The 19,052-nt window shown below is 54.6% G+C and overlaps 1 protein-coding gene across 6 annotated transcripts; it reads right to left on the bottom strand.

The window, feature by feature from the left end:
- Positions 1–6,172: 6,172 nt before the first annotated feature.
- Positions 6,173–18,758, bottom strand: MFSD2A (major facilitator superfamily domain containing 2A). Of its 6 annotated transcripts, XM_040974438.1 has the most exons (15): positions 18,527–18,619; positions 17,105–17,264; positions 16,341–16,354; positions 15,698–15,840; positions 10,642–10,765; positions 10,440–10,518; positions 9,917–10,074; positions 9,411–9,501; positions 9,196–9,317; positions 8,959–9,042; positions 8,462–8,545; positions 8,257–8,369; positions 7,859–8,005; positions 7,586–7,762; positions 6,173–6,637 (listed from the first exon to the last, which is right to left on the bottom strand). In XM_040974438.1, the coding sequence occupies exons 1-15, from the start codon at positions 18,617–18,619 to the stop codon at positions 6,574–6,576; spliced, it is 1,653 nt and encodes a 550-aa protein (XP_040830372.1). In that variant the 3' UTR covers positions 6,173–6,573. The 6 variants fall into 6 exon arrangements, with proteins under 6 accessions (XP_040830372.1, XP_040830371.1, XP_040830370.1 ...); XM_040974437.1 differs by lacking the exon at positions 16,341–16,354 and having other exon boundaries at positions 15,698–15,822; positions 17,109–17,240; positions 18,527–18,758; XM_040974436.1 differs by lacking the exon at positions 16,341–16,354 and having other exon boundaries at positions 15,698–15,822; positions 17,109–17,264.
- Between the last annotated feature and the right edge of the window lie 294 nt (positions 18,759–19,052).

Genomic DNA, 19,052 nt, shown 5'->3' with positions numbered 1-19,052 from the left:
GAGAGAGAAAAGAAGAAAAAGAAAGAAAATCTTTTTTTTTTTTAAAGAAAGAAAATCTAGGCATCATCTCCCCTCTTATCTTTCCCCCAAGTGTCTCCAGTGCCCCCAGCTGCCAAGCCTGCCCACTCCTTCGTCTCCTCTGCTGCCACCCAGGTATGCACTTTCTGTCTTTCATTTTTGGAATCTTTAGGAACATCCTCTCCATCCTTCCCCCCCGGTTTCCCCTCCTCCTCCTTCCATGCACACAGAGTGGCTGAAGCGCTCTCTTCAAACTTTCACAGGGCTCGCCAACTTCACCTGCATCACCCGGGCTTCCCTGTACTGTCAGGATGTGGATCAAAGTGCTCAGCAGGGTCCTCAAGTGGGCGCCACTGCATCCGCTGCACCAGGAACAGCACCTCCCTCACTGTGTGTCCTGTAAACTGACATCTCTTGCCCTGGAATCCTGACGCAGCCCTGGCTTCTGCGCATGCCTCACCTGTTTTGAAGGCAGCAGGGCTCTGGTGCCCATGATCTGTAATCGGGAAACCCTCAGACAACAAATTGGTGTATCTGCCTTGCCTTTTCTGGAGCCACAGACAATTTCCCCCATTTTTTTTTTTTTAATCTTTATTTATCTAAAGGCAGAGACACAGATCTGTAAGCAGAGCGCTCCTGGCAGAATTCAGCTGAGGAGAAGCTGGCAGCCGTGAACTCCATTCAGGTCTCTCATGTGGATGTCAGGAACTTAAGAACTTGAGCCATCACCCGCTGCCTTCCAGGAAGCTGGAACTGGAAGCCAGAGGCGGGACGGTGCCCGGGGCTGTGGACTGATCGCTTCTGTTGGGTCTCACCTGTTACAAGAGCCTCTGCGTGTTCTTCACTCTCACCCTGCCACTCAGTGCTGCACATGGCACTCAGGCTAATGTGAACCTTCTGTCCTGCCTCAATATCTGATGGCTTTTCATTGCTCCTCAAATTAAAAATCAAATTCTCAACCCAGTGCAATGGTTCAACTACTTAATCCTCTGCCTGCCAGCACCAGCATTTCATATGGGCACTGGTTCTTATCCCAGCTGCTCTGCCAGAGTCTAGCTCCAGCCGAGTTCGAAACTTGAGAAGGGTGCATGGATGAGGCATAAAGAGGAAAGAAATGGACCACTACAATTTCAGGATCATAATGGACAATGAGCGAAAGCTGTCTGCTTTATTTATACACAAGCAGTCAAACTCTGGCTCAGACTTTTTACATCAAGGTCAAGTGGGTGTTTCCAAGGATTATTCTGCCATTTGTTTCACTTTAAAGCAGGATGTTATCCATCCTAATCCTGTGGTCAGGAAGTTCTCAATAGGTATTGCCTATCAATCAATAACACATTCCTACTACAATCCTCATCCTATAACTTCGTCTTGAATCAGTTAAGGAAGGAAATACATCACAGACGAGGGAGTTAAAGATCAAGAAAAGAAGGAAGAATAGATTCCCACTACACCTGGGGACTTAACACCTTGATTAGCATAAGGTCAATGGGGGCAGCAATAATAAAAGGCCCTTTTGCTAAAATGGTATCAGCAGCATCAACTTCCAAGCTCACATTGATAGTAAAAACCAACTCCACAGTTGCAAACAATGTCTAAATAGATTACAGAAATCCCAGCAGAGTTAGAGACATCTGCTGGGCCCTGCCATGCAGCGGGAAATTCCTTGCGGCCCTGCCTGCAGTGGAACAATACTCTTCACACCTTCCTGTCTTCCACACCCAGCACAGGGGACCCCAGCACTGCTCCACTTCCCATCCAGCTCTCTGCTTTGTGGCCTGGAAAGGCAGCAGAAGATGACTCAAATCCTTGGGATCCTATACCTCCCGGAAGAAGCTCCTGGTTCAGCTCCGGCTGTTGCAGCCGTTTGGTGAGTAAAGTAGCAGATGGATGATCTTTTTCTGTCTCTCCTTCTCTCTGTAGACCTACCTTCCCAATAAAAATAATAAATAAATCTAAAAAAGTCAAGTTCTTGTCATGGGCTGCCAGGCCCCGGAGGAGTGGGCTCCTTGTTTAAAGTTCCCCAACCCCAACTCAGCCCCACCCCTCAGGCTACAGTGGTCCTCTTTCTTCAAACAGCACTTGTATTTATCTATTTTTATTGGAAAGGCAGATACACAGAGAGAAGACGATATAGATAAAAAACCTTTCATCTGCTGGTCCACAACAACCAGAGCTAAGCCAATCTGAAGCCAGGAGCCAGGAGCTTCTTCTGGGTCTCCCATGCAGGTGCAGGGTCCTAAGGCTTTGGGCCATCCTTGACTGCTTTCCCAGACCACAGGCAGGAAACTGGATGGGAAGTGGAGCAGCCGGTACATGAACCAACTCCCATATGGGATCCCAGTGAGAGCAAGGCAAGGACTTTGGCTGCTAGGCTATTGTGCTGGGCCCCTAACAGCACTTTTGCAAGCTCCTTCCCCACCACTGAGCTGCACAAGCTGGCTTCTCTAGCTGCAGGGCTTCCCCCACGTTCTTCCAATGTGCCTCTTCACATTCAAATCAGGGTTTGCTGTATCTCCAGGGCCTTTCCTCTATCCTATCACTTGCTTATTTCTTTGATTGTGCTAGCACAATGAAAATTATCTCCTCCATTCCCTTGTCATCACACCCAACTGACAATATCAGCTTTGTGTTCCTCACCACCCTGCATTCGTTAACAGCTGGTGCATAGCAAACCGTGGACTCACTGGGACTACCTGTTCAGATGAACCAAATCCATCAGCATTCCAGATGGAGAATGGATCTGGAATTCCTTCCTCGGAATGTTGAGACATTGCTTCTTCTTTCCAGAAGGTGGCACCCAAAGCACACCTGGTCTCAGCAGAGGTGGGCGGGGGTTGTGGGGGCGAGGGGGCTGGTCTACCACAGACAGCTGGGCAGAGTAGGAAGACACAAGTTTGGTTGTGGCAATGCTGGATCCAAGTGAGGAGAGAGTCGAGATGGCGCCTCTCCCAAAAGACAGGCAAGCGTGCTCTGAGCACAAGGGCCTGGATGGATAACCAATGATTCACTTTCAGTTCCCACGTGGCTTTTTCTTTCCCTACTTGTCCTGCTAGCAGATCATTCTTGAGAAAACAGCAGGGGAGATGGGGGCTTGGAAGAGAAGAGCAGGATTCTGGCAAGAGGCAATGGCTTTCTGCTCTAACCTCTGCCCTCCAACCCCCACCTACAGAACTTTGGGGGAAACTGAGACTCAGATAGAAGCTTCCTTAGTGGGCCAGGGAGAACTGGGTCAAGCTCCCTCTAATCAGAGCTTACATTCATTCAGCTTCCCTGCCCTATCCCATGATGCCTAGACCCTGGGCTGGCTGTGGGAGGCATGATGGAGGAGGCCATGCATCCTCAGAGCAGTCCTGAAGACGGAAAGGGCAGGAGCTGACACCTGGGTGAGGGTCTGCCAGGTGGAGCTGATAGTGCCTGGGGCCAGGCAGGTGGCCCGCAGCAAGGACTGCATCTGGATCTGGGGTAAGGGAAATGAGCAGAGGTCTCAGGCTTCCTCCTGAAGGCCATGCAAAAGGGTTCTCAAACAGCAGAGCCTCGGGTTGGGGATGGTGCAGACAAGGAAATCGGGCAGGTAGGGGGTTGGTGTAACTACCCCTTAGAGCATACCAAGGCCTGGGAAGTGAGCGTTGGGATGGAAAAGAGCCTGATTGGTTTAGGAAATGTTAGCTATTCTGTTTGAAAAGATTCATTCATTTATTTACTTGAAAGGTAAAATAACAGCAAGGGAAGAAGTGTACCTGCCGATTCATGCCCAGAATGGCAGCAGTAGCTGGAGTTAGGCCATGATGGAGCCCAAAACTCCATTTGAGTCTCCTGTGAGGGTAGCAGAGGCCTAAGTAACTATGTCACCTTCCACTGCCTTTTCAGATACATTAGCAAGGAGATGGATGGGAAGTGGAGCAGCCTGGACTGGAACCAACACACTGATATGGGATGCTGGCATTCTAGGTCCTTCAACACAGGACTTAGCCGTTACTAATTCAAACAGGGTCAGGGCTGGGGAAATGCATGAGTGGGCCTGCTGAAATACCACCTCAGAGTGGCCGAGTCCCAGTACAGAGTGGACCCCAGACTCCTGCCTCGCCCAGAGGGTGGCAGCAGTTGCTGAGCCTGGCTTAGCAGAAGCAAAACTATAGGTTCACGTAGCAGCCAATGGCAGAGGTGAAGGCCTGGGAGCCAGACAGTCCTGATTCAATTATCAACCCCTCTACTTCCTGTCTGATGACCTTGGATAAGCTGACTTCCCTGTGCTTTCCAGTTCTTATCTCTCAATGGGGATAATGATAGCACCTTCCTCGTAGGGAAGTTGGGAAAGCCAATGAGGTTAAGGTGCAATGAACCTTTATGGAATACACTAAGGCTACGTGGCCAAGCTGCAGCTGTAAAAGCCAAGCCAGAAGAATCTCAGGGCTCCTCCCTTCTGCCAAACAGCAAGGCGGGACAGCTCACTCCAGGTTCAGCTGCGTTTGCTTTCCTGTGAATTCTGGGGTTCGATACAAGTGAAGAGCCGCCTTGGGCAAACTAGTGCAACCACAGGAACGTTGAGAGCACTTATCCTGTGGACAGGTGCTGCAGGGCAGGCCTTGCCCACCACCTACCAGCACACCAGTTTGTCCTCACACCATGTAGAATCTCCCCTTGCCTGACATAGCTGGCCAGCCATAGCTTCCGGCCCACAGTCAGCATGCACTGCTTAGACCAAAAAAAAAAAAAAAAAATCACAGGCCCCAGTCCCACCATGGGCCCCAACCCAGCCAGCCCCACGTGCTCAGGCACACACAGACAGGCACGGGCAGGGCCATGGCTCTTTGCCAGTCCCTGGGTCTTTGTCAGACCCAGCGTGTGACACATGACAGTTGAGGAACTGGAGCCTTGCAGGTCTTGGAACAAAAATCCTGTTAGGTCTCTTGGACATGTGACTTGGTCTCTCTACTTTGGAGCTTGGTTTTCTTTTTTTAGAAGCTTTCATTGGGTTGGTGGTATGACATAGTAAGTAAAACCACCACCCATAACCCTGGCATTCCCCATCAGCTGGAGTCCTAGCTGTACCCCTTCTGAACCAACTCCCTGCTAATGGCCTGGGAAAAGCAGCAGTAGATGGCCCAAGTACTTGGGGCTCTGCACCCACAAGACCGACCTCAGTGAAGCTCTTAGCTCCTGGATTCAGCCAGGCTCAGCTCTGAGCATTGTAATCACTTGGGGAATGAACCAGCAGACAGAAGATATATCTCTCTCACTCTCTCCCTCAGTAACTCTTTCAAATAAATAAATTTTTATTTTGAAAAACTTTTTATTTATTTGGGCCCAGCATGATGGCCTAGGGCTGAATCCTTGCCTTACATGGGCCAGGATCCCATGTGGGCACCAGTTCATATCCTGGCTGCTCCACTTCCCTTCCAGCTCCCTGCTTGTGGCCTGGGAAAGCAGTCGAGGACAGCCTTGGGACCCTGTGCCCACATGGGAGATGCAGAAGCTCCTGGCTGAAGAACTCAGCTGCAGCTGTTGTGTTTACTTGGAGAGCAGACTGACACATGGAGGATCTTTCTGTCTCTCTTTTCTGTGTGTCTGCTTTTCCAAGAAAAATTTAAAAGTAAAGTTTTTATTTATTTGAAAGACAGACACAATGATACAGAGAGCTCTTCCATCTGTTGGCTCACTCCCAGATGCCCACAACAGCTGGGGTTTGGCCAGCCCCAAGCCAAGAGCCCAGAGTTCATGTTGGGTCTCGTATGTGTGGCTCAGGCAGACTTGAGAATCTGAGCCATTACCTGCTCTTCTCAGCACTGGATCCAAAGCAGAGCTGGGCCTCAACAGCAAACATGGATGTGGGATCCAGGTGTGGCTGCTGGCACGTTAACCACGGTGCCAAAAGTCCAACCCTGAAGCTGTTTTCTTGTTCTTCAAATAGGGACACAATCTGACTTGGCACCATGATTCCAAGAATTGAATGAGAATACAAGCAAAGTGACACTGCAGCCAATGCTGGGTCCTATGGAGGTACTCAACAAGGGTTGGCTGGGGGCCCTTCCCCAGCCTCAGGATGTGCCCAGCCCAGCCAGCAACACCTCTGCTCCATCCCCCTCCCCCTAGCAGTCTTGACAAGGGATTGGGATAGGGGTGGGGGAAACACAGACACACACGGCTCTGTTTCCAGCTTTTATGAAAATTAATAACATTAATAGCTCAGACATATACAGATACATATGGCTATGTACACAGTCATTAAGTTATTCATTAGTCTCTGTATAAAACCTGTTTATATTAGTGTTCCGGGCCAAGCCCGAGCAGTCCAGTCCTTGGCATATTCACAGTAGCAGCCCTGGGGCTTGGCCCTGAGGGTGGGTGGAGGGGGGCAGCCACTGACTGCCCCTTGGGGAGCTCAGCAGGAGGCATCCTGGGGCCCCCACTCACTGGCTCTGGCTCTGGAGTCGTCTGTTCCCTTCCTGGCACCTGCAGGCCAGCTGCTCAGAGTGTGCAAACAGGTGACTGGTCCCTTGTGTGGCCTGTGGACCCAGGCCTTCTGCATGGTGGCCCCAAGGCCACCAGGAGGCCCTACAGGATGCTGGCCAGCTCTGTGGAGTCTGTGTCAGAGCAACCGGAGCTGCTGGCTTCTTCCCTGTAAGAGCCCAGCAGAGACAGTTTGAAGGAAGCGCCCAGACCCCACTCCACCCCACCCCTGCACCTGCTTCCTCTGGCACCCCACCCCCTCCTGCAGCAGAGTTAGCTGCTGGCGGAGGCAAAACCACAGGACATCCGTGGTTGACTAACTCCTCCATTGTAGCCTAGACCCCGCAGGCCACAACAAGCCCTGGAACCACACGTGCTGGCCCCGGGCTGGCTGCTGGGGCTGGCGTGAGGAGTCACTCCACCATGCCCTGCTCTCCCGGAAGGCAGGGCTCAGGCCACCCCCACAGTCCTGTGTGCCAGGAGAGCAGCGGCAGTGCAGGCCTCATGGTGAGAACAGCAGGTGCTGGGCCCAGCTTCTCCCAGCCAACCAGGCTCTCACCCTTGCTAGCTAGACCTCAGCTCCCTCATCTACACAGTGTGGGACTCCAGGGGACCTCCCCAAGGTCCTGTCTCCACCCAACCTCCCAGGGACACTTCAGTGCATTCCCCCAGGGGAAGGTCTAGGTCAGAAGGCGGGGCTGAGTGCTGGCCTGAGGCCTAGGTGTTACACCACAGCGAGCCTGGGCCCCTCCAGCTTCTGGGTCTATGCTGTGGGGCCCCTGAAGCCTCCAGAATTGTGAGCTAAAGAACTAAACCTCTTCTCTACCAAGCAGCCACTCTTATGGGTTACAGCCATGCAAAATGCACTACAGTGTTCTAGGAAGGCAGCGGGGTCTCATCTGTTCTGTTCGCAGGAGCAAGGCACCTGCCACATGTGTGCCAAATGAAGAAGCCTCAGCTTCTGTGCACACACAGCCTGGCATGGAGATAAGCAATGAGGCTGGTGAGGGAAGACCTGCACGATGTCAGTCTAGACTGGGCAGTCGGGGTGGGCCACCATGGAGGGGCCTGAGCCAATGAGCCACCCTTCCACCCTTCCACCCCCGGGCGCTCTCACCTCAGAGCCTGCAGCGCCTTCTTGTTCTGCCGCCGCCGCTCCTCGTCAATGGGGTACAGCTTGAAAAGCAGCAGGCCCAGGAGGATGAGAGCTATGGGGGCCATGGTCACCAGCATCTTCAGTGTAAACTTGACACTCTTTGGCTGAGAGCAGCCTCGGGTCTGGTACCCGGCAAAGCTGTAGGGGAGGGGAGAGTGGGGGAGCAGTGAGGCTCTGAATAGGATTGGAGCTCACGGGAGGTCCAGCCCCATGCTGGGCAGTGCCCCCACTCACTCGAGGCTCAGGGTGGAGATACCCAGTGACACTCCAGAGGCAAACTTAGTGAAGAAGACATAGAAAGAGAAGAAGATAGGCTCGGTGCCTTGGGAGTGCTGTGGCAGCTTCAGGTGGAAGTCGTCGATGACGTCAGGCAGCATGGACCTGAGTGGGAGGAACCATGAGAACCCTGTCCCGCTCCCCATACTCTCAGGCTTCCCTCTGCCCACCCCTGTTGCCCAGTTCACAACCTTTACAACCATACAGGGCATACCCTCCTTAGCCCCAACCTGCACCTGCAGCAGGGCCTGTGAGGGAAGTCTCCCTAAAGCTGTCCCCCCAAAGAGCTTAAGAGTTGACAAAGCAGGGCACTGGGGGGGCGGATAGTAAGCCCAGGTGGGCCTGCGGCTACCTACCAAGGTAGTAAGAAGGCAGCTGCCACGCTGACACCAGCTGCCACGGCCACCACGTAGGTGATGATAAGGTTACTCTTCATGAGGGCTATCAAGATGAGAAACGGCACTGCCGACTAGGAGAGGGAGAAGGGGAAGATAGCTTGGCAGGCAGACTCACTGTTTAACCCCCACCTCACCTCGGGTCCTGCCCTTCCACCTCACTCACCGAGATCCCGACATACACAGCCATCTTCTTGCCAAACCGGGTTAGGAACCACTGCCAGATGGGGATGGTGAATGTGGCCGAGAGCTGTGGAAGGACAGGGAGGCTAAGAAAGGCAGATCCGGGGCACAGGATCCAACCCCACCCTTTCCCTATCTTCCCCAGGAGCCCCAAGGTGTTCTCAGCTCGAGCCAACAGCCAGATCACACCCTCTGGGTGTGTCCCTTGTCTCCTTAGGGGAGCTGGGGCGTCTGCCTGGCCCTGCCCTCCCACACCTCTGAGGCTCGCAGTTGCACAAGGTTCTCCAGACCTTTGCTCTCAACCTGAACATCCGACCCCAAACTCCTCCTTTCCCACTCTCCCTGTGCCCTAGGGAGCTCAGGCCCAATCTCACGCTTCCAGGACGTGAGCCAATCTGGGAATCAGCCTGACTCTCCCAAGAACCAGCCCCTGGACCAGCCCCCCACAGCTGCCCACTGCCCCTGGGGCCCTGCACGCACCATGATGGCCAGGAGTAGGTTTTGGAATTCATTGCGGAAGCCCAGGGTGTAGGTGCAAAACAAGGCAAAGTTGCCCTCCACCAGCTGAGGATGCACAGGACAGGAGATGCAAGAGGTGACTTGGGGTAGTGCCTCCCACTCCCTTCCCCCCTTCCTCCACCTCACTCCCTTTCCATCACACATGCTCTGCCCCCTGAGGCAGGGCACCTTGCCCCCCCTCCCCAGCCCCCCACTTACCATGAAAGCCAGGGAGGTAAAGAGGAAGCCGGCAATCAGTTTGACGTAGGGGCCATGGCTCATGACCAGTCGGAGGCCCCGGAAGAAGGACATTGGTTCCGTCTGCTGGGCCTCATAGGGTTCTGGGGATGAGAAGGGACAGTGAGAAGCGAGCAGAGGTCCTTCCCCAAGCCTGTAGGCCAGGCAGAAAAACAGGCACTCCAGCACCCCCTTACCTCTCTGTTCCCGCACACCCAGGACTAGGATGACAGCACAGACAATATAGATGGAGGCGATGACTCCTGCTGCCAGCAGGTACGCATTTTGCTATGGAAAAAAAAGGTGCAAGTGACAGAGAGGGTCAGTCAGCTGCCATCCTAGCAGCCCCACTCTCTGAACTTGGGCTAGGGTCTGCTCCATCTGGGAAGTGGGAGACCCATCCTGGTTCGGCTGCTGTTTCCCAAGGCTGGGCAAAGTTTAGAGGGCCAAAATGCCAAGCCAGGCGGTGGAGCGTGATGGGCTGTGGGGCAAATCCTCCCCCAGATATCTGCATTTCTCTAGTTCCGAAACCCTGGGAAAATCACTCAGGCCCTTCTTACATGCAAAGTGGACGGCAGGGGCACACAGGGTGACAGGATGACAAACGCCCACCAAGCACAGGTATGAACTAGCGTCACTCTCTTTAGGACGGGACCGCCTCGTTCCTCGTCTCCCCCAGTCCCTGCCCTGCCAGGGGCCTCACCGTTTCTTTGAGCGAGGTGGAGCTGTGTGTCCGATTGGCACTTTCCAAGGCCACTGCAGAGCCATTGGGCTCCTGGAGACAAGGTGCATTCACTTGGCCCACAATTTGCCCCTGGATGGCTGTGCCCAGCACTGTGCCCAACACCTCCACTGTCATCCCTGGGCAATGAAAAGGAGGTCTTTTGGAGGAGCCTCATGGCCTGTGGACCCAGGGAGAAAGGCTGGACGTGCGAGAGCCCAGCTCCAGCTCCAGGTAGGTGGGACAGACGCCACCACGGCCTGAACTTGTGGCCTTGTTCTGTGTGACCTCTGGTTAGTCCCTGCACCTCTCTGGTTCTCACCTGAGCAACACAAGGGTTTGTGCTCTTTTTGTTGTTGCTGTTTCAAGACTGTTTCACACACCCGCACCTCAGAGCAGAGCAAAGAGCTGGGTCCCCAAGAAAAGAAACAAGGCAGGGGGGTCCAGGAGAGGAGGGGCTCAGGGTATGTGGCGAGTGGGATTGGGTGGGCTGGGGGAGACTTACGGTAAGCAGTGGCTGAATCCCGCTCATTCTGCTCCGTGCTGATGAACATGGTGAGAGCTGAGTAGGGGACGTGGAAACACTGGTGCAGGAGAGAAGCCATGGGCTAGTTAGACGGACACTGGCTCAGGAGCCAACCACGAGGCCCAGGGGACTGCCCTCGCCCCTGCCCCCAGAGATAGGCAGGGAAGGGGCCCACACTCACCGTGACCAGTGTCTCAAAGAGGCAATAGAAAAGCAGGTACCAAAGGGTCTGGCCCTGTGGGAAGTCGGGCACGAACCAGATGAGGCAGTAGGCAATGATGGCCAAGGGCGTGGAGAAGATGATCCTGGAGAAGGTTTGGGTCTGAGTGGAGGCTGGGGGCCAGGACTCTGGAAGCCAGGCCCAGCAGGACTGCCCTGCTCCCCTGGGTGCCCATCAGAGGGATGAACCCCCCTTGAGTCCACCTCCTACCCTACCCTCACCCTCTGGGAAGAAACTCCTGGTTCAGCTTAGAAGGGCAGATCGGTCCTGACTCTTGTACTGAAATCTTAAATGTGGAGGCTGAGGAGCCAGCCCTGGGGGTCTCCTCCACATCTTCCATGGGGCTCCACAGGCAGAGCAGGGACTTCCTGTGGGCTGGTGGGTAGGGGATGAGTTTGGGGTCCCAGGCTTTATGTGGTAGGGCAAGGGGGTCTGGACATTGGAGCAAGGCAAATACATTCTCACATCTGCACATGCCCCACCTGCAGCACACACATGTGGACATACACTGAAAGAGGCTGGGGTGGAGTGGGGGAAGGGCAGGGGAAGGCAGCTTGAGGTGCAGAATGATGGAGGAGCCAGGTGGGAGGATTGGCCCCAGTGAGGTATCTGTCCAGGTGCCAAATGTCTGCCTCCCATGTGTGTGGCCCACAACACCATGAGCAGTTAGACCTCCGGGGAGCAAGGCTTTTTGAGTAACAATTCAGACATCCAGTTCTGGCTCTGCCAACTAGGACTCACTTAGTCCTGGGCAAGATTGAACTTCTCTGAGGCTTATTTCCACTCCATAAAATGTGAATTGTGATAGCACATACCTTACGTCCCATGCTTACTCAAGAAAAATGTCTTTTCATCTTCTAGCCACTTAGGACATAGCCACGAGCAAAGCAGAAAAAACAAAAACAAACAAAACACTGCCTGGGTGGACCTTTTACATTCAGGCTGGCCAACAGAAAAAAAAAAATAACCAGAACTTAAGTTGCATTAGAGGGACTGGTGCTGTGGTGTAGAGGGTGAAGCTGCCACCTGCAACAGCAGCATCCCACATGTACACTGGCTGGAGTCCCAACAGCTCCACTTCTGATCCAGCTCCTGCCACCTACACGAGAGACCCAGAAGAATCTCCTGGTTTCTACCTGCCGTTGCAACCATTTGGGGAGTGAACCAATCTCTCTCTCCCTAACGCTGCCTTTAAAATAGATAAAATAAACTAAACCTTTAAAAGAGAGAAACACAGAGAGACAGATCATTCAGCCTTAAGAAAGAAACTATGCCTGCCCCAACCTGGATAATCCTGGAGGCTGTCATGCTGCATTAAATAAGCCAAACAGAAAAGACAAAAGTTGAATGAATTCACCTGCTAAGGTCCCGAGAGCAGTCAGTTCATAAAGACAGAGTGAAATGGTTGCTTGGAGCTGGTGTTGGGGGAGGAATGCAGAGTTTCAGTTTGGGCATAGCAAATTACACCACCAACTGCGATGCTGGCATCATACATGGATGCTGGTTTGTGTCCAAGGAGCTTCATTTTCAATTCAACTCCCTATCAATGTGCCTGGGAAAACAGAAGATGACCCAAGCGCTTGGATCCTGCCACCGTGTGGGAGATCCAGAAGAAGCTTCTGGCTCTCGGCTACTGCCTGGCCCAGCCATCACAGTCACTTGGGGAATGAACCAGCAAATGGAAGATCTTTCTCTGTGTGTCTCTCTATATATAACTGTGCCTTTCAAATAAACAAATAAATCTTTCAAAAATATACTTATTTGAAAGACAGAGAGCTTTCTTATCCACAGGCCTTATCCCCAAATGCTTGCAATATCCCAAAGCTGGATGGGATGCATCCCAGCTGGGAGCTGGGAACTTAGTTCAGGTCTCCTACGTGGGTGCTAAGAATTCAATTACTCAAGTCACAAATGCCTGGCTTTGGACCTGATCCTAGCTTGCTGTTCACATACTCCATGAGAGGAAGCAGTGATGGCTCAGGGTTGGGGCCCTGCCACCCACGTGGGAGACCACTGCCTCCCAGGGTTTGCCACAGCAAGCAGCTGGAGTCAGAAGGCAGAGCCAGACAGCAAATCCAAGCACTCTAGGTGGGGTCCAAGTATCCAATTTCTAATCACCAGGCCAAATGCCCACCACAATGTATATCATAGCTTAAAAACAAAAAGTTTATTTATTTTAGAGACAAAGAGACAGAGACAGAGCACTCTTGTCTGCTAGTTCACTCCCTCAAATGCCCACAATGGGCAGTGCCAGCCGAGACTGGGCCAGGCTAAAGTCAAGTCTCCCACATGGGTGGCAGGGCCCTAACTCTGAGTCATCACTGCTTCCTCTCATGGAGTATGTGAACAGGAAGCTAGAATCAGGTCCAAAGCCAGGCATTTGTGTATGATACATGAGCATCTTAATTACTAGACCAATATGTGCCACTTAGGTTTTTTTTTTATTAAGTTATATAACATGTTAGAAGCTAATACATGCTATAGAGAATAAATAATACAGAGGATTAGAAATGAAAATAGGGGCCCGGTCCTTGTCTTGCACATGCCAGGATCCTATATGGGCGCCGGTTCTAATCCTGGCAGCCCCACTTCCCATCCAGATCCCTGCTTGTGGCCTGGAAAAGCAGCTGAGGACAACCCAAAGCTTTGGGACCCTGCACTCACGTGGGAGACCTAGAAGGGGCTCCTGGCTCCTGGCTTCGGATCTGCACAGCTCTGGCCATTGTGGCCACTTGGGGAGTGAATCAACGGGCAGAAGATCTTCCTCTCTGTATATCTGACTTTCCAATAAATAAATCAATCTTTAAAAAAAAAAAAAAGAAATGAGTAAACTTCACGTCTGGGTGGAAAAGGTGGACCACACCAAGAAGGTGGTGACTGCTAACCTTGGATTAGAAGAGGATATGGGCCTTGCAAATAAACATTTCAGGCAAGAGTATGTGGGCAAGAGGGATGGTCAGTGCAAAGGCCCTGAGGCAGATGCATGCCCAGAAGGTCGCAAGAATAGAAAGGCCAGGGGGCTGGAACGCAATGAGCAAGGGAGATGGAATTAGGAGATGAAGTGAGAGAGGAAACGGGACACCCCAGGGGCCATGGGAAGGACTTAATTCCTGCTTTGCAGGGGAGAAGTACTTCTGAGACGTCAGCAGCCTTCCGGATGTTGAAAAGTACTTAGGATACTGAGTACTGCTACAACACTCATATCAGGAGAGCTCACGTCAGGGCAGCTGGCCTGCAGGTAGGTGGGACAGGACCTGGCCAGGACGACTGTAAAAACAGCAGCCAGAAAGCAGGCCAGCTAAAGTGTGGCTTGCTGGGAGCCCAGTGTTACATCCTGGCCCTCGCAGGCGGAAGTGGAACGTGGGAGCTCCAGGGAGGGTGACCATTTCAGTCCCCCGGTTTGAAGCAGCAGGTTTAAATGCAGACTCAGAAAGAGAGACTGCCTTGTGGGGGACAGCAGAGAGGTCACTAGGGTCATTGCCATTAGGCCAGCCTCTTCACATGCTGAGAGAAAAGGCATGCTGGGTCCCAGACCTGGGAAGGGGCCCAGGTCTTAAGGGAAGTGAGGAAGAAGATGGATTGGGGTGGTCAGTAACACCCCAGTTCTCAACAACCATCAGTGTGTGCTGAGACACAGAGACCACCAGTCAGGCAAAGATGAGTGACAGACACCTGCCAACTCCCACAATGGCCTCAAAGCCCCCAGCCACTTCCCCAAGCTGGCTGCCACACCTGTCTGGGAAGTCCTTGGGATCCTCCAGCAAGCCAACACGGAGGGCTTCCTTGGCACTCCTCACTGCCCTGCTCCCCACCTCCCCAGAGAGCCAGGATCCCTGGCAATCTTGGCCACAGACTCTTTCCTCTGCCATAGGCAACTGAACAGTGCCCACACTGCTACCCAGAGAAACCCGAAGTGACAAGGGGCGGAATCGGCTGCTACTACTGCTGTGTAGGGTTGGCCCAGGAGCTGCCTCCCATTGGCCGAGTTTCATGAGGAGATGTGGCAGCAGGCCCTGCCTTCTAGCAGCTGCCAGGGAGGTTGGCAAAGGTCCAAGATCAGGGCTGGCACTCAGGGAGCCCTGAGCAGCCTGGCCAGGTAAAGCAGGCCACCCTGCCCCTGGCCCTGAAGCCAGGATCAAAGGCTACAACCTGGGCTTTGGCCAGGGGCTGGCAGGATCGTGGTGGGTGGGTGGGTGGGGGCTCGTGGGAAAGGAAGCTGCAGAGGAGCAAGGGCGGCGGGAAGAGCTTTGAAGGCCGGAGACCAGGTAGGGACGCCCCCGGGGCAGGAAGGCGCCCACTAGGGCCTGGATGGGCTGGAGATGAAAGGGGCACAGCAGCCCCCCCAACCCCAAGCAGGATGTCCTGGGGGAAACCAGAACCCCGCCTGATAGCCTGTGCCATGTGCCCCCCCCCCCCCGGCCTTCTGTCTGATCTAGGGCGCCCCCAGCGATCCCAAAGCCTGTGGCTGAGCAATGCTGGCTTGGCACAAAGGGCAAACAGAGTTCAGGGCGTCCATGGCGCCAGAGGTGACCCCATTCCAGGGACTACCCCAGCCCCTGCCCCCCAGGACATACCCTGAAGGGAAGCCAAATTATATACTACCTAAAGGGTGCCAGGCACTGCTTTCAGTACTTGACACATCCAGAAAACTCGTCCTCACCGCAAGTCCATAATCACTATCTACATTTTACACACGAAGACACTTAAGGCTCAGAAACACTAAGTGGCTTGCCCAAGGTGGCCCAGCTGTAAGGAATGAAGATGTGATTCCAAGCAGCTCCATGGGGCAACCACTCAACTGCTAAGTGGGAATTCTAGCTAGGAGCAGGGAGAGAACCTCGGGGAGCAGTGGGACCTAGACAGATCTCAACACTGCCCCTCTAACCCAGGGCTTTGGCATCATTCCATCAGAAACTCACTCTCCCTTCACCCTGAGACAAGCCAGATGGAAGGACCAGAGGGTGAAGACACCAGAAGTCCCACCTCCAGCTGCCCCGAAGCAGCCACTTCCACTCACCAGGGCATGAGGCGGCCCATGCGGGTCCAGGAGGATTTGCTGATACAGAAGCCCACCAGAGGGTCGGTGACGGCATCCCAGGCCCGGCCCATAAACAAGATGATGGAGGCTGATACAGGGTCCACCTGAGGGGCAAAAGAGAACTCCCTCATCCTTCCACTCCCTCAACGCGCCCTGGCAGGCACAAGCCTGTGGCTTGCGAAGAGAATTGGTGGCATTTCTCCGCTCACTGCAGCCCTGCCCGCATACTATGAAGCTTTCCCAGATCTCTGTCCTCGCTTCCTCCCTTCCACCACCCTGGAAAACATCCCCATCAATTAGAATGAACCCAAAATCACTTCCTTCCCTCCCTCTCTCCATCCTCACCATCTGATAACACAGTTGGCACCCACATGGGCTTCTATTTCCCCACCTGTAGAATGGAAGTGATGAGCGCTCTTAGAGTAGAGCTCCATCTTGGATGCAGAAAAAGGGGTCTCTCGATGCTTTGCAGCAAGTGGCCTGTTGCCACCCACTTTAGCTCCTTCCCTAGTGTTCTTCCAACCCCAAAGTGTCCCTCCACCAAGGCCTTGTTACTCCCTAGGACATTAGCAGACTGTCCCACACTGCTGTGTCCCCAATCTAACCCCTCCCCCAAACTCACTAAAACAGTTTCCACTTTGACTACAGCTCCTCATATTTCACTCCTCTCAGGGACCAGCTCATGGGAGTCACTGCTGAATGAGGCCATTTGTCCTCTCTGGGCTCACTGTCCCCCACCTGCAAGTGGATACAACCAAGGCGGCCTGCTTACCAGTCACTTGCTACATAGAAAAGATGGCTTGAGCCAAAGCCCTGGTAGCCATGGCTACACAGCCTCCCACTCCCCCATCCAGACAGGGCAAATTCTCGGGATGCCAGGCTGCTGGCCAAGGCATCCCAAAGTACAGAGTAGCCCTGAGCAGCCACCCCTGGGCCGCAGGATCCCTTAGCCCCGCTACCCACCAACAGGTCTCTGTTCTGCAGGTGAGGGTGAGATCCACCTCCACCATGTCCCCGAAACTTGAGCCAGGCTGGCTGATGGTTTCCCAGTCAGGGACACGGTGTGCCAGCCTCTTGTAAGCTCAGCATCACTTATGAGTCCCAGGCTCCCCTCCTCGGGAGCAGTGCCTCCTGCGAGAACCAGCACACCCTTCCACATCCTTCCAGCACAGACACCCAGGACTCAGACTGTTCTGCAGGAAGCTTCCCCTAGCCCTCTTTTCTCACTCGCTGCAATGCTGAGGGACAATAGAGTCAGGACTCCTGGTTCCATTTCCCAGATGGGGTGAACTGAAGGAACCCACTCATCTATCCCAACCCCTCCTCCAGGCTGCCTAGTCTCTCTCGTCCTGGCATGCCGGGGGAGGCCCAGAAGGCTTGAGACACTCACCTGAGCCACATCCAACAGGTATATCTGCAGGAAGAAGCCCAGGGCACAGCCTGTCACCTGGTAAGGGGCCCCTCCAACTGCATAGCAGAGCTTGTTGCAAACGGATAGTTGTTGCTGCTTCTGCTGCTGTTTCTGCTGCTGCTTCTTGGGTTCCTTCTGGGAAGAGAAGGAAGTGAGAAGAGGACCAACCTGAAGGACCCAGAGGCAGGACTAGCCCTCTGGCAAACACTGTAAGTTCCCACTCCCCATGGGAAAGGAGAAAGGCAACAGCATTCTTTGTCCTTGGGAACCGGGACAGGGGTCTTCAACATCCCCTTCTCCCCCTCCCCCATCAAGCTGCTGCTAAAAGACACTCCTCTCCCCACCCCCACCCCCCAACTCTGAGAAAATGGGTCAGCCCTCCCAAGAACAAGCTCCAGGCTCCGGAGGCAGCAGCAGCGGACCTGTCCCCACCCGGCACCAGCTGCCACAACCTGAAAAAAGCCTCTTGCTGCCAAGAGCGCCCCGAGCCCAGCCCAAACTCCTGCCCCGCCTCAGCCGCGGCAGGGACCCACTTGCCCGTGGGGGAGAACTCCGGGGAGCTGCAAGGAGCTCGGCTCGGCTGGGGGGGGGCGGGGCACAGCTGTTCCTTCCATCTGTCCCAGTGTGCCCTGAGCCCCAGAGGCAGCTCCTACCTCTCTGATTCCCTGTGTGCCCATACCCGCCCCCCTCCAGCTCCCAGGGGACCTTGGAGAGGCAAGGAAAGGTACTCCACGTGCCGGTTTGGGCCCTTTCCGGGTGGGGCACCAAGGAGGCTTGGGTTGCTTAGAGGAAGCAGAGATTACTCATACATAGTAATTGTTCACCCTCGGTTCCCTCTAGAATCAGTTAATAAAATGAAAGGGGAAAAAAGTGATCACCTCCCAAGAAGTCAGCTATTGCCTGTGCTCCGAGTGGAGGGGGGGGGGGGAAAGAATGGGGCCGGTGGGCATGACGCACGCCTGAGAACACCCAGACACATAACCGCACACACACAGACAGGCACGCTCGCACGCACGCACGCACGCACGCGGCTTGGTGAAAGCGGCTCCTTTAAGAGCAAGAGCCCTTGTTCTTATGAATGAACTTGAGTGGCCCCCGCCGTGGAGTCGAGGCGCGAGGGTAGGCGAGTCGGGGTAGGGGTGGGCGCGAGAGAAGGGGTACAGAGGGGGATTTTCCAGCTCTCTCGGGGCGGCCAGCACCAAAGAAGCGGTCGGCTAGACCGAGCTGGGCACCACATGGGATTGCCGGCGGAGCCCGGGTGAGCTAAAGGAGGCGCCACAAACCGCCTCCATCCCTGCCTGTGTTCTGGGGCTCCCCCAGCTACCCATCCCGTCCCCACTGTTCCCGTCCCACGGCAGCCTGCCCTCACCCTCGCCTCGGGGTGCCCCTGGCCTTACCTTCACCTGCGCTGGGCGCTCACCGGCTTGGAGGATGCCGGCGGGCAGCAGCCCCGCCGCGGAACCGCTCTCGGCGCCCTCTCCTTTGGCCATGTCCCGCGGGCCACGCCGCTTGGGACCGGGACGCCGGGATGCTCGTGTGCTCCTCCGGCCTCCGCGGCCCCTGGGCTCCGGTGGTGAGCAGCCGCGGCCACGGTCCACACACACACACTAAGAGAAGCCGGCCGGCAGAGCAGACAAGTACTCCCTGCACACCCCCTGAGCTCATTTAAAGGCTATGCTCCGCCTTCACATTTCTACACCAATCCCAGGAGCCAGTTGCCCGCCTCCAGCCAATCCTCTCTCCGGCTCCACCCGCCCTCTTCGGCGCCTGCCGCTGAGCCACGTTCCCCTAGGCATCCGGCTGCGCGCGTTAGTGCCCAACCTGGGGATGGCTGCTGTACCCACCTGACGCACGCGAGAGAACCGAGGCCCAAAGCTGAGAGGCACCTGCCCAAGGTCCTCCAGAGTGAGTTTCTCCCCTAGT

Source organism: Ochotona curzoniae, unplaced genomic scaffold (genome assembly GCF_017591425.1).
Source record: "Ochotona curzoniae isolate NIBS_2020 unplaced genomic scaffold, NIBS_Ocur_1.0 contig_2404, whole genome shotgun sequence".
NCBI lineage: Eukaryota > Metazoa > Chordata > Mammalia > Lagomorpha > Ochotonidae > Ochotona > Ochotona curzoniae.
The sequence above is the reverse complement of the archived record's forward strand: the minus strand, read 5'-3'. Positions and strand labels throughout refer to the sequence as shown.